Source organism: Hyperolius riggenbachi, chromosome 12 (assembly GCF_040937935.1).
Source record: "Hyperolius riggenbachi isolate aHypRig1 chromosome 12, aHypRig1.pri, whole genome shotgun sequence".
NCBI lineage: Eukaryota > Metazoa > Chordata > Amphibia > Anura > Hyperoliidae > Hyperolius > Hyperolius riggenbachi.
In genome coordinates, this window is record NC_090657.1 from 129,754,727 (window position 1) to 129,769,780 (window position 15,054).

The 15,054-nt window shown below is 42.1% G+C and overlaps 1 protein-coding gene across 3 annotated transcripts in view; it reads left to right on the forward strand.

The window, feature by feature from the left end:
* The window catches only part of SEC14L1 (SEC14 like lipid binding 1), a 191,450-nt gene that overhangs the window by 3,261 nt on the left and 173,135 nt on the right, over nt 1–15,054 (forward strand). For all 3 annotated transcript variants that reach the window (XM_068262007.1, XM_068262006.1, XM_068262008.1), the window contains exons 2-4: nt 1–33; nt 2,367–2,556; nt 10,665–10,753. The exon at nt 1–33 is cut by the window's left edge and continues 77 nt beyond it. In XM_068262007.1, the coding sequence (XP_068118108.1) occupies nt 1–33; nt 2,367–2,556; nt 10,665–10,753 (312 nt within the window). The remainder of the gene's footprint in view (nt 34–2,366; nt 2,557–10,664; nt 10,754–15,054) is intronic.

The following is a 15,054-nucleotide window of genomic DNA, read 5'->3' on the forward strand; positions in this document are numbered from 1 at the left end:
CGACAGTGGCTTCAAGAGACCCACAAAGGCAAAGTATGTACTGCATATCCTTAACCATTTAATGACAATGTAACGTATTAAAACGTCATGCTTTAGCCTATTAACGGCAACATGACGTTTTAATACGTCGTGCATTTCCGCTGCCTCTCCGCACGTGTCTGCGCCGCTACCGCCGCCTTTTCCGTCTGGATCCCTTGTTAAGTGATTGGGGAAGAGGACCGAGCGGTCCTCTACCCAATCGCAATGCCTGAAGTGAATGGACGGGACTGCGAACAGCGGCCACCTCCATTAATAAAACAGGAAACTGTTTAAGTTTAAAGTACACTTCCCCCCCTTAAAAAAAAAAAAAACACTTGTAAAAAAAAAAAAATCAGCTTAAAATAAATTAAATAGTTAACTGAGGGAAAATTTATTTTATTTTACTACATAGGAGTTTGTAATTATGGCTAAAACAAAAAAAACAAAAAACAGAAAAATAACACCTATATTTCAAAATAATATATTGTCGCCATACATTGTGATAGGGACATAATTTAACCGGTTTAATAATCGGGACAACTGGGCAAATAAAGTGTTGGTTTTATCCACAATAGAATGTTTAATTTTAAAACTATAATGGCTAAAAACTGAGAAATATTGATTTTTTTTTTTTCCATTATTTCTGTATTTTTCCCATAAGATGCATTTAGAATAAAAAAAATTCTTAGCAAAATGTACTACCCACAGAAAGCCTAATTGGTGGTGAAAAAAAACGAGGTATAGATCATTTTCTTGTGATAAGTAGTAATAAAGTTATTAGGGAATAAAAGGGAGGAGCACTGACAGGTGAAAATTGCTCTGGTCCGTTAAGGTAAAAACCCTTGTGTGTGAACTGGTTAAGGTATACTTATTGGGTACCTCATTGCTGCGGCTATAGATATACTTTGTAGAACCACCTTTTGCTGCAATTACAGCTGCCAGTCTTTTAGGGTATGTCTTTACCAGCTTTGCACATCTAGAGACTGAAATCATTGCCCATTCTTCTTTGGAAAACAGCTCCAGCTCAGTCATATTAGATGGACTGTGTTTGTGAACAGCAGTTTTCAGATCTTGCCACAGATTCTCAATTGGATTTAGATCTGGACTTTGACTGGGCCATTTGAACACATGGATATGTTTTGTTTTAAACCATTCCACTGTTGCCCTGGCTTTATGTTTAGGGTCGTTGTCCTGCTGGAAGGTGAACCTCCGCCCCAGTTTCAAGTCTTTTGCAGACTCCAAGAGGTTTTCTTCCAAGATTGCCCTGTATTTGGCTCCATCCATCTTCCCATCAACTCTGACCAGCTTCCCTGTCCCTGCTGAAGAGAAGCACCCCCAGAGCATGATGCTGCCACCACCATATTTGACAGTGGGGATGGTTTGTTCAGAGTAATGTGCAGTGTTAGTTTTCTGCCACACATAGCGTTTTGCATTTTGGCCAAAATGTTCCATTTTGGTCTCATCTGACCAGAGCACCTCCTTCCACATGTTTGGGACCACTGGCAGATACTAATTTATGTAAAGGGAATATCCGAGCGAGAAAAAAGACAGCTACTTACCCAGGGCTTCCTCCAGCCCCTAGCAGCTGCTATTTTCCCTCGCCGAGCTCCACTCTGTCGCGGGCTCCTGGTTCCCGACCCTTGCCAGGTCGTATTCTACTGCGCCTGCGTGAGCACCACTGTCAGTCACTCACACGTGGTGTGCCTGCGCAGTACACTCCACACCACGTGTGAGTGAATGACAGCGTGGCTCGCGCAGGCGCAATAAAGGATGACCTGGTGAGGTTGACCGATGCACCGTCGGCTACTGGGAGCCAGCGGCTGAGAGCAGAGCTCTGGCGGGGGACATAGTGGCTGGTAGGAGCTGGAGGAAGCCCTGTCATTTTTTTTATTTTCTAACTCGTATATTACCTTTTAATTTAAAATCTCAGATTTTGCAACAGTGCCCCTTTAAGTGCATTTTTTTGTGGGGAAAAATATACATTTGGGCAGAACGAGGGTAGAGTTGGACTTTAGTCAGCTTTCTTTTATTTATTTATTTTTTGGGGGTGTGGGGAGGGGGTTGTTTCTGTTGGTAGATTTTACTGTCTCCTGTACGGGAAGAAACAATCGAAATTAAAGGCTATAATTTTGGTGGCCAGTTCTGGAAACTGACATGCAATGCAAATGTTAACACGTTCAGCTTTACTTGAACTCAAAAATTCGGCTTTAAATGTATTGATGCTATCTTGATGGTGGAAATGCTTTTTTTTTTTTTTTCTTGTCCTTACGTTTGAAGCAATGTTGTTTATGAACCAACTTTTAGCATGATATTTTGCAAAAAAAAAAACAAAACCTTCTTTTTACTAGATCCCCAAAGATGAACACATCCTGCGATTCTTGCGTGCCCGAGACTTCAATATCGACAAAGCCAGAGAAATCCTTTGTCAGTCTCTTACTTGGCGCAAACTGCATCAAGTTGACTACCTGCTGAGCAGCTGGAACCCCCCACAGGTTCTGCAGGATTATTATGCTGGAGGCTGGCATCATCATGATAAAGGTCTGCATTTTTGCGTGTTGAATTTTCTTTGCTACTGAGCACTAGAGCATGTTCAGTCCAGGTTATTTAGTATTGTTGATACCCAAATAAAAAATAAATTTAAAAAAAAAAAAAACCTTCATTATGCCTTGCTTAGATTTGGCAAGCGTTTTGGTGCATCTTATAGCAATTTTTTTTTCTGCAAATGAACCAGGGCTTGGACAGCTATTAAGCCTTCAAAGACTTAGTGGACATTTGTTTTTTACAATGTGCACTGCAGAAAGGTTAGTTAGCCATGGTCTAGTTACTGAGCCAAGGCATCTAGTACAAAGGATTTTTGAAACCATTTTCCCTGAGTATTCTCACAGGAGATGGTTTTAAATGCTACCAGTAAGTTTAGTGAACCCGTGCCAAGCTTTGACACGGTGCTATTTAATTCATGCAACCTTACCACCCTCTCTTCAGTATTTGTATATAAAAACAAGTCTGCTGAGAACTGTACCAGGTCTTTGTACTTGTGTGCTTCATAGTACATGACAACAGTGCCTGTAGCCTCTAACCAGTGCCATAAACAAAGTTTAAAGAATTTCAGCTCTCATTTGGTGACATATTGTAAATTTAGGGTTTTGCTTCTTTATTATTTATCTCTGACTTTCTGGACCTAGTTTGTTGTAGCCTCTCCAATCATTGGTGATTCATTGGTGATCCAGCAAATCTGGGGTAAATCTTTTATAAACTGTTTTGGGTAAAAGATTGTAGCTTTCATTCGAGTTATACGGAAAAATATTGGGGCTGCTTAAAGAGACTCTGAAGCGAGTATATATTCACATTTTTCACTTCAATTTATGTTAAGCACTATAGCACCGTGTTTATACCTCCCAAATCATCTGTGCAAAATCCACGACTTTCTAGGTCGTGGATTTTGGTGCTCATGGAGACAGAGCTGGTAGCTGCAGCTCTGCCTCAGTTTGCGTCAATCTCCCCACGCGTGAAGAGGCAGAGCTACAGCCCTAAGCTCTGCCTGAAGCAGGAAGCGCTCCCCGTACTTAGACAAGGGGATTTGGGGGGGTGTAAATACCCCTAGTTTAGCCGCAGGGATGCGGCAGTTTAGCACTAGCTATAGTACTTTACATAAACTTTACATAAACAGAAGTTAAAAACGTGGATTTAGACTTGCTTCAGAGTCTTTTTAAAGCTTCTAAATTATGTGATTGAGAGCGGTCAGCAACCCTGAGAGACTTGTCTCCCTCCAAATTTATGTTCATGACAGTTTAAAAGGGATGATTAAAACCTATGGAGGGAGCTCAAGCTCAGAGTTGCACAGAGACAGCCTCGAAACCTTAGGGATTTATAGATGATCTGCAAAGAGTGGACCAACATTCCTCCTAAAATGTGTGCAAACTTGGTCATCAATTACAAGAAACGTTTGACCTCTGTGCTTGCAAACAAGGGTTTTTCCACTAAGTATTAAGTCTTTTATTGTTAGAGGGTTCAAAAACTTATTTCACTCAATGAAATGCAAATTAGTTGCTATCTTTTATTTAAGGTTATTTTCGATTTTCATTTTGATGTGCTATCTGCCACTGTTAAAATAAACCTACCATTGAAATGATACTGTTCTGAGACTTTTCATTTCTTTGTCATTGGACAAACTTACAAAATCAGTAAGGGGTCAAATAATTATTTCCTCCACTGTATAAACCGCCGCCCTACGCCTTTTAGTTTTCGCTATTTTCGTGATCGAAATTGCTGCGGCCATGATTTCGATCATGAAAATAGAGAAAACGAAAAGGTGTAGAGCGGCGATTTATGTGTCGTCAGAAAGAGGAGAAAGGGAGCTTTAAAATGATATCCATCTTTCCATAGTTACATTGTATTACACAGGGCGACTTTTTCCTAAAGTCAGCAGCTCCATTCTGCTGGTTTATATATCATTGGAAAGAGGAGAAAGAGAGCTTTAAAATGATATGCATCTTTCCATAGTTTCTGCACTGCTCGGAGTCCCTTTAAGAAGGGCTTGGGAATCCTCTCTGAATTTCAAACCGGCAGTAGCTTCCACGGCAGTGGCAAGGTCTCTGAAACTCTGGCTGTCAGAAGTTCAGAATCAAATTGCTTCAGGAGTGCCCAGGGAAGAAGTACTAAACTCATTTCCCAAACTGTTTCATGCTTCAAATTAATAGTACGTTTAACAGCAAGAACTACGGCCCTGGTTAATACGGCTAGTAGAGGTATATGGGTGAAAACCTAGCAGGGGGACACGTAAGTCCAAACTCTGTGGCATTCCTTGTGAAGAAGAGCTGCTTTTTGGTTCTAAACTTTCAGAAACTTTGGAACACTCATCTGAGGAGAACTTTCCAACAAGGAAAAGAAGCTTTAGATTTAAATGGCCCTTTCGTGAGTCCGGGAAGCCCACTGCAGAGCAGAAGGGTGCCCAAAAGAAAAGGTGGGCTCCAAATAGACAGCCAAGAACTAAATCAAATTTTCAGTTTTCCCCGGCAAATCCATCTTCTAAGCAATGACGCCAGGATTCCAGTGGGGAGGCAGTTTGTCCCACTTTTTCGAGGCTTGGCAGGGGGAATTTCAAAACAATTGGCTTCTAAAGATCATTCTGGAGGGTTACAGAATCGAATTCAGGGAAGATCCTCCAAAACAATTCTTTGTAACTCCAACTTCATGAGAACCACAGCAGTTAGCAGCATTACAACATCAGGTTGCATCTCTCCTAGAAAAGATCATCAGACAGGTTCCAAGATGTCAAATGTTCAAAGGACATTACTCACCAGTGTTTCTTGTAAAGAAGCCTCAGGGCGAATACAGGTTCATTCTAAATCTAAAAAGATTAAACAAGTCAGTAATGTACAGAAAGTTCCAGATGGACAACATCCAAACTGTCATCACACTTCTGGAAAAATACTGTTTTCTCACATCACTCGATCTCAAGGATGCATATCTACATCTTCCAATTCACCTCGATTCCCAGCAATACCTGAGATTTGCCGTTCACCTTCAGGGCGAGGTAAGACATTGCCAATTTGTTGCTCTTCCCTTTGGGTTGTCTTCTGCACCATGGCTTTTTACCAAAGTCATGGCAGAGGTATTGGCTGTTCTCAGACAGAAATCTATCCAGATCTTGGCATATTTGAATGATCTCCTTATCTGGGGTCCCTCTTTCTCATCAGTTCAGGGTCAGGTGGAGGTTTATCTTGAATTTCTTCAGACCTTAGGGTTGCTTATAAACTGGGATAAATCCTCCCTCTCTCCTCATCAATCTATGGAGTTTTTTTGGGCTTTCATTTATGCACAGTTAAAGCTCTCTTTCTGCCAAATAGAAAGTCTACAGCATTAACGAGATCTGTTCTTTCTTTTCAAAAATCAAAGAGCATATCATTGAGCGATGCCATGGCTCTGTTAGGAATACGAACGTCATCATTTCCAGCAGTCCACTGGGGTCAGTTCCACTCAAGATGTCTTCAGATGTGGATCTTAAGAAAATGGGACAGACATCTTGCATCTCTAGACAAAAGGATGGTAATTCCGTGGAATGTGAAACAATCACTAGATTGGTGGTTGGAACCAGATCATCTTGCATCAGGTCGACTATGGGAGTATCCCCCACAAAGGACAATTACAACCAATGCGAGCTCTTGGGGTTGAGGAGCACATCTGGATATGCTACCTGCTCAAGGACATTGGTCAGATCAAATGAGGGAAGCATCATCAAACAGCAGAGAACTACAGGCGGTTTGGGAGGCGCTCCAATTTTTTGCAGATCAGATTCACTGGAACAACATTCTAATAAGGTCAGACAACAGTACGTTGGTCGCATATATAAATGGCCAGGGAGGAACAAGGAGCAGACAGTTGTGGTCACAGATAGCAAAAATGCTGAATTGGCCAGAAAGGAATCTGATTTCTCTATGTGCCATTTACCTCAAGGGATCACTGAATCATCTGGCCGATTATCTAAGCAGATCAGAGATACAGCAGGGCGAGTGGTCTGTCAACAGTTTTTCAAGAGATAATATCCCTGTGGGAACCGCCGCAGGTGGACCTATTTGCCCGCAGAATCAATGCAAAGTGCCCCCTGTTCTGTGGGCAAAGCGAGCAGGACAACCCATGGGCCCTGGACGCATTCTCGATCAGTTGGAGTGCGATTCTCATATGCCGGTTTCCTCCACTGAATCTGATGGCTCGAGTCTTAAACAAGATCAAGCAGGACAGAGCTCAGTGAATTCTGATAGCTCCATTTTGGCCCAAAAAATTTCTGTTCTTCGGAAATTTGCTGTAGCAGAACCACTCAACCACAACCACTCAAGCTTCCGCAGCGTCAAGATCTGTTGATACAGGGTCCAGTGTTCCATGTCAATCCGGGACTTCTTCAGCTTTCAGCATGGAACCTGAGTGGGGACTATAGAAAAGTAAGGGTTTTTCAAAAACCTTGATTTAGTGCAGAAAGAAAGTCACCAGGCAAATGTATTCCAAAGCATGGAAAATTTACAATGAATGGGGTCAACAAAATTCTAGAGACTTTAGTCTTTCAACGTCGGTTTTAGAGTTCCTTCAAAGTGGCTTTCAAAAAGGACTAAGTATTAGGACGCTTAAGGTACAAACATCAGCCCTTAGTGTTTTCTTAGAAAGAAGACTAGCGGAAGAGGAATATTTTATTAGATTCTTCAGGACTTTGAAGAGACTACATCCAGTTCAAAAATACCTTCATGGGATCTAAACACAGTTCTACAGGCACTATGTGACCCACCTTTTGAGCCAATAGAGGAGATTTCTGACAAACTGTTAACGCTAAAGACTGCCTTCTTGTTAGCAATTACTTCCGCTAGGGGGGGGGGGGGGGGTGAGCTACAAGCATTCTCAAGTAAGGAACCTTACTGTGTCATAAGTGATGACAGAGTTACATTTAAGATGGACATTTCTTTTTTGCTCAGCTTTTATGAGGTAGTGAACGCTAATATGGATATTGGGAAGGCTGTAGATGTGATATACTTGGACTTTGCAAAGGCCTTTGACACTGTTCCCCACAAAAGTCTGGTGCAAAAGTTGAGGATGCAAGGACTGGGGAAGAGTCTGTGTGCATGGATAGGGAACTGGCTAATGGACAGAAAGCAAAGAGTTGTGGTCAATGGATCGTACTCAAAATGGGAGACTGTTAGCAGTGGGGTCCCACAGGGGTCTGTACTGGGTCCAGTGCTCTTCAATGTATTTATTAATGACCTAGTAGATGCAGTCGTGAGCAATGTTGCTATTTTTGCAGATGATACAAAATTGTGCAGAATCATCAACTCTCAGGAAGATAGTGTCATATTGCAACAGGATCTGGATAGGATGGCTATATGGGCACATACATGGCAGATGAAATTCAATGTTGAAAAATGTAAAGTCATGCATTTTGGTCGTACCAATGGTCTAGCACCATACAAAATAAATGGGATACAGTTGGGGACATCAAACTTGGAGAAGGACTTAGGAGTACTCATCGACAACAAGTTAAATAATCGTACTCAATGCCAAGCCGCTGCAGCTAAAGCTAACTTCATTTTGGGATGGATTAAAAGGGTATTAAAAACTCGAGATGCTAGCATAATATTGCCCCTGTAACTCTCTAGTAAGGCCACATCTGGAATATGGAATTCAGTTCTGGGCACCACATTACAAAAAAGATATTGCAGTTTTAGAGCAGGTGCAGAGACGAGCAACAAAATTGATACGTGGTATGGAAGGTCTCACTTACCAAGAAAGGTTAGATAAACTGGCTTTATTTAGTCTAGAGAAAAGACGCCTTAGAGGAGATCTAATTAACATGTATAAATACATCAGAGGGCAATATAATAGCTTGGCGGGTTAGCTTTTTGTCCCTAGGCCTTCTCAAAGGACTAGAGGACATGATCTGCGCATGGAGGAAAAACGTTTTAGCCATTTATTTAGGAAAGGGTTCTTTACAGTAAGAGTGATTAAGATGTGGAATGCATTGCCACAGGAAGTAGTTATGGCAAACTCTATACCTGCATTTAAAGGGGGCTTAGATGCTTTCCTTGCGTTGAAAGACATCCATGGCTACAATTACTAGGTAATGCCTAATGATATTGTTCCAGGGATTTTATCTGATTGCCATCTGGAGTCTGGAAGGAATTTTTCCCTTTTGGGGCTAATTGGACCATGCCTTGTAAGGGTTTTTTCGCCTTCCTCTGGATCAACAGGGATATGTGAAGGAACAGGCTGGAGTTGTACTTTGTACTGGTTGAACTTGATGGACGTATGTCCATCGAGTTCAACCAAAATAACTATGTAGTTTCTAGATTTCGTAGAACTCTCAAGAGGTGGTCCTGCCTTCTTTTTGTAGCAATCCATCAAATGAAAAGGAGGCTTGTCGTCATTGTCTGGATGTAAGGAGGTGTCTATTACATTACCTGGAACGCTCTAAAGGTTGGAAATATCTGATGCCTTATTGATTCTTTTTGCAGGAGCAGGTAGAGGGAAGCAAGCTACCAGAGGTACCATTGCTAGATGGATTAGACAGGCTATAGCCTTGGCTTATCTACAGAAAGGGAAAACTTTGAACTCTCCTATTAGAGCTCATTCGACTAGGGCTGTCTCCACTTCCTGGGCAGAAAGGGCTGCAGCCACCTTTTAACAAATCTGCAAAGCCGCAACTTGGTCTAACCATAACACCTTTGTTATACATTATTGATTAGATGTTTTAGCCAATGCTGATCTCTCTTTTGGAAGAAAGGTATTGCAGGCAGTAGTCCCTCCCTGATTATATCTTGTTTATCGTCTCAGGGTTGCTGTCCTGAGGACATCCTGGGAAAGACCAAAATTACTTACGGTAATGTCTTTTCCAGAGTCGGAAGGACAGCACCCTATTATACCCACCCTGTTATATGAATAAAATATTTGTTAAGCATCATTCCGTGTGGTGTAATCTTTTTTTTTTTTTTATGACTGAAGAGGTATGAATGTACGGATGTTATATACCCTGCTTGCCTACTGATTATGCTAATCTTTTAACTAGCTTCCTGTCCAGTTAAATTTGGAGGGAGACTAGTCTCGCAGGGTTGCTGTCCTTCCGACTCCTGGAAAATACATTACCGTAAGTAATTTTGGTTTTTGCAAGAGACTGCAAATATCTCCCTTGCAATTATTTTTTCGAATTATATAGTGTGGAATCTTCTCGGCAGACAAGGAAGGCTTAACCCAACTGCATATGGCTCAAGCATATGGACAATGGCAACTAGAAGGAGCACCACAGCAGTCAAGTATCCGGGTGCCAAGGTCAAGGTCTGAGTGCCCACAAAGACCCACAGTAGTCCAAACATCAAAAAGGACCGGCACCGCTGTAAAGTATAGTATCAAGCTCTTTTATTCCATCAAGTACGGCTTGGCAATGACAGACGCTGTTTCGGGCGATGCCCTTTATCAAACTGCTTCTGCAGTTTTGCAGTTTGATAAAGGGCATCGCCCGAAACAGCGTCTGTCATTGCCAAGCCGTACTTGATGGAATAAAAGAGCTTGATACTATACTTTACAGCGGTGCCGGTCCTTTTTGATGTATGGCTCAAGCATATGCAGTTGGGTTGGCTAATCCAGTAAAACCTGCATATGGCTAATCAAGTAGAACCAAGTCAAGAGTACCCAATCTGCATATGCTTGTTTAGGGTCTCTGGCTAAAAGTATTAGAGACACAGGATCACGCGAACTGCCAGTCAACTGGTATTGTTTAAAAGGAAATAAATATAGCAGCCTCCATATCACTTTAACCTTGGGTTTCCTTTAAGCCCGGTACACGCTTTCAATTATGATTGGTCAATCACTGACCAATTTTACTACATGTATGTAGTATGAGGGTTTGCCTACACAATCTACTCATAGTATTCAATGGATGTTAGCCCTCGTACTAAATGGAGGTGGTAAAATTGGTCAGTGTTTGGCCAAATAAAAATTGGATTGAGTACCAGGCTTTAGAAAGAGAATAGGGGCAACCTTGACAAAACCTGTGACTTCCTTTGTGTGATTGTGTTAAACATCCCCCAGTTAATTGTAAGTAACGCTGTATACATAATCTTACAGCAACAATTTATTTTCTGTTACTCAAGGTCTGATTAATGTTTGTCTTGTAGATGGTCGGCCGTTATATCTGCTCCGGCTTGGACAGATGGACACTAAAGGGCTGGTCAGAGCTCTTGGTGAAGAGTCCCTCCTCAGACATGTATGTTTGATCGCTTTTTTAAATGTAATCTGCTTTTATTTGCAATAGTATTATTCTGCTTCAGTTTAAATTCTTTGAGTTTCAAGAAATATTTAGAGAGGGGTACTTTTAAATGCACTTAATTTATTCAGTCTTCTATCCAATCACTATAAATCAGTTTAAGGTATTGGAGAAGGGCTCTGTTATGCCAAAAGAGATGGCTGGCTCCCATTTAAAAATAGTAAACTCATTCAATAATGCACAGCACTTCAAATGATAGTATGTGCCACTAAAACAAACTAGTATTCTACTAGGACTAAAAACCTGCAAATCAAGAAAATCCTTGGCGCAAACTAAAAGGTTGTAATATCTGTTACACACCATGCAATTGTCCCTTTAGATCCTACTTTAGATACAAATAAGTGATCTGGTTGGGCAAACAATATAGGCCTGGTACACAGCCTGTCAATCAGCAGTGATCGATCCCGAGCTAAAAATTGACAAAAATACTTTCGTTCTTTGTGTATGTGCGATTGTCTACTTGTTTTTTGGGGGTTTTTTTCGTTTCACTTTTTTAAACACCCCATTGTAAAAATGATCAAAATTCGAAAGAAAAATCACATACATGTATTTACTAGCTTTCGTCTATATCCAATAGAATATACAAGAATCTGAATTGATCAGATCTGAATAGATCGCTTTAAAGTAAAATCTGCCATGACTTCTCCAGCAGTCCAGTGTATGAGTTCTGAAACACAAGGCCATCATTTTGTTAATATGCTTATAAAAAGGGAGAAAAAGGAGCTGGAATAGGGTGATTCTTTTCTAGCAAGGTTCTGCTTGTGTTAAAGAAAAGCTGCAGCCTGGAACTCACCCTGCATTGCAAGCACTCCATTCTATTCAGAAATGTTTCTGCTGTAATAAATCTCATCTGTCAGTCTGGCTCTATTATGCACATTGCAGACAAGAAAGAAGCTTGTCATCACCCCTCCCACATTCCTGCTCCTCACTGATTGACTGAGGGCATTTCAGTGTGAGATGAGGCAGAAATCTGATCTTGCTGTGCTCACATGGTTACAAAGGAAGCTAGCTAGAGCAGATTCTAGGAGAGAGAGAAAAAAAAGAGTAAAGGAGGAAATTACATCAGTTTTGGCTTCAGTCAGAGGAAACCAAAATGGCAAATGCAGAATTCTCTTTATTTACTATATAAAATTCCCTGAAATCAAAACATGGACAGTACAAATAAATCTGTTATATTAGTAGAACAAGTAGTTATCTACTTATATATGTATTTTTTCCCTGGTTATAGTATGGCTGACCCTGCTTCAATCTTTTGCCAAATTATTCTTTTTTTTGCGCACTGTAGCACCACGTTTTCCCTTCCCTCCCCCAGCCTCCCTAAGCCTAAAGGTAGCGACACACGATACAATAAAATGATCAGATTTTACAGTAATTCGATAAAAACGATCGTATCTCTGGAAAAAATCTAAAGATTTTTTTTCATTCGACTGAAAAATCTGATCGGATTTCCCATTTTTTTTTTTCGATTTAAATCGATCCGGAATGCCAGATATTTCTCTTTAAATCATTTTTATCATAATTAGGGACAAAATTGAACATAGGTGTGTGGTACATTGGTCATATTTTTGAAATGTTACAATCAGTCAGAAAAATTGTTCAATTTAAGAATTGCAATCAGATATTTAAAAAATTTAATGATGTGTGGCCACCTTAATGTATAGCTGAGCAGGGAGTACATAGAGTAATTAATATATAGTATTTACCTGATCTGGACATAGGATAGTCTCTCGTCTTCCACCACCAAGTGGTGCTTTTACGTCACATCATGTAATCGGGAATTGGAGGACTATACCATCGATACAGTGTTGCTCTGGTAGAAGACGAGAGCTGATTCTGCAATCCAGATCAGGTAAATATCTAGTTCTCCCTGCACTGTTCTGCGTTAAAGTGGATCCGCGATGAAAAACTAACTGTTGCAAGTATATTGTCTATATATCTTATCTAAAGTTTTTAGATAGTTTAGACAGCAAATCTATCTGCAAACAGCTTAAATTGTGTATGATTATTTATTCCTGTGATACACTAAGAGCGGCCATGTTGTCTTGTCATCATTACACACAGGCTAAACTGATCTGCATCTCCACGCCTCAGCCTGTGCTAACTCCACGCCCCTCTCCTCCCCTCCTCGCCCCCTTGCCTCTGAAACCTCTGCATGGTCAGTGTGTGCTGGGGGTGTAATTTGAGGAAAGTAGCTACATGTACTGCAACACAACCTGTGGAAGGAGAGGCATAACTGCAGATACATAACTGCAGGAATTTCCCGCTGTATTCAAGGAAACAGTCAAATTCTTGTAATCAAACCTAATTTCTTTTATAAAACTATTTTTTTTATTGTAACCAGATAAAATTATTACTCTGCAGTGACAATGATTTCTTGCTTATTTGTAATTTTTGTTATGGTGGCAGCAGGTTTTTTTCAGAACCAGTCCATTTCAGCAGAGCTAGGAGTGATTTGTAACTGTTGCGCCCAGCAGTGTTGCCAACCGTCCGTCAAAAGACGGACTGTCAGTAAAAAAGCACTTAAAATAGAGCTGTTTGTACTGCCCGTATTTCATAGGCAGTCGTCCGTCCAAATACACATTCATGCAGCAAATCTATTTTGCGCATGCATGCTCTATTTCCCTCTCACTGTGCCGGTGCCTTTCGCTGCCCAATAAGAGCGAGGCAGAGAGTGAGTCACGAGGCAGCCGGACCAGCCCCAGCCAGTGATTCCCCACCAGGAGGAAGAGGAGTGAAGTCCTGGTCGGAGCGGGGGTCGCGCGCTGCAGCAGCCAGCCACTGAGCAGCCGAGCAGGAGGAGCAGCCTTGAGTCCACTCCACTGACGGTGACGTGACAGCAGCGCCTGCCGCCGCTCACCAGCACCAGGAGGAGGGAAACTAACGGCCACTTGGCCAGAGGCAGGGACAGTACACGGTCAGAGCAAGAGCATGCTTTCACCTGCTGCCAGCCAGAGAGAGAGAGAGGCCACACAGCAGCATTCCAAGGCCAAACAAGTGGGTGTCGGTGAGTCTAAGAGTAAGTCAGTTTGGTCACTGGTGGTGATGCCGGGTCCACCCTCCCTACCCTGAGTCCCTGACAGTCACCAGTTCCACTGCATGCCAGCCAGGCCCGCTGCGCTGCCACGAGTAGTCTCCGACTCAGAAAGGCTGCCAATGGTACCATGCTTGCTTGGTAAACTTATAAAGTGTACCAGAGATGAGACATCCTTACCTTTTTATACATACCTCCTTGGGTTTGCTCCAGCCCCATGTGCACAGATCGCTCCCAGCCTCCCACGCCACAGTCCTCCACTGCCCGCAGCAGTTCTGGTACTAGATCCCGTAACTTCCTCCAGTTGCGGCCAGTCTGGCTATTTGCGTATTTCTCCAATCTCATCTCCCGCTGGAGAGATACATAGAGGGCGTACTTCTCTTGTGCCGAATGGCTGTGACAGGGGAAAGTTACAGGACCCAGTACTGGCGCTGGGAGCGAGCGCTCTGTGCCCACGGGGCTGGAGCACTCAGGTATGTATAAAAAGGTAAGTATGTCTCGTCTCTGGTTTCTTTTAACATGTGCGCATGCATGAGATATATATATATATATATATCGCAACTGTCCCCGCATAAGCAATATTGTCAGACCTCATATCAGAGCAGCTGACCCTGCCCCCCCCCAAATGACTGAAAGCAGTGGGCCCCTTTGGAATAAAATCAAACCTCAATACAGAGCGGCTGACCCTGCGCCCCCCCAAATGACTGAAAGCAGTGGGCCTCTTTGCGCACATAATATGCAATAAAATCAGACCTAATTTCAGAGCGGCTGACCCCCAAAATGGCTAAACAGCAGATTAGGAGGAGCACAACCAATAGGATAAGGATGGTGTGCCATGGTCTCAGTCTCTGTGTCCCCAGAGACTTACAACGCACTCTCTTCACAAAGACCGGCACCACACTTCAAAATGTTATGCATAATATGGAATACAATGAGAGAGGGAAAGACAGGGTGCGCAGTGTAGGGAGAGAGAAAGTCAGGGAGACCAGGATGGAGAATAACAGTGGAAAAGAGATCGAGATGGAGAAGAAGGAATAAGAAAAAAGAGGCAAATGGAACAGAAGTGGGAAAAAGAGGCATATTATGATGAAGTAGAAATGAATAAGACATTGCAGCAGCTATCCACCAACTAAGAGGTTACATTTGCTCTGCTTAGATGACTGGCTGCTTCCCCCCTTCTTCTGCAGGGACATGAGTTGTCTGAGGGCTA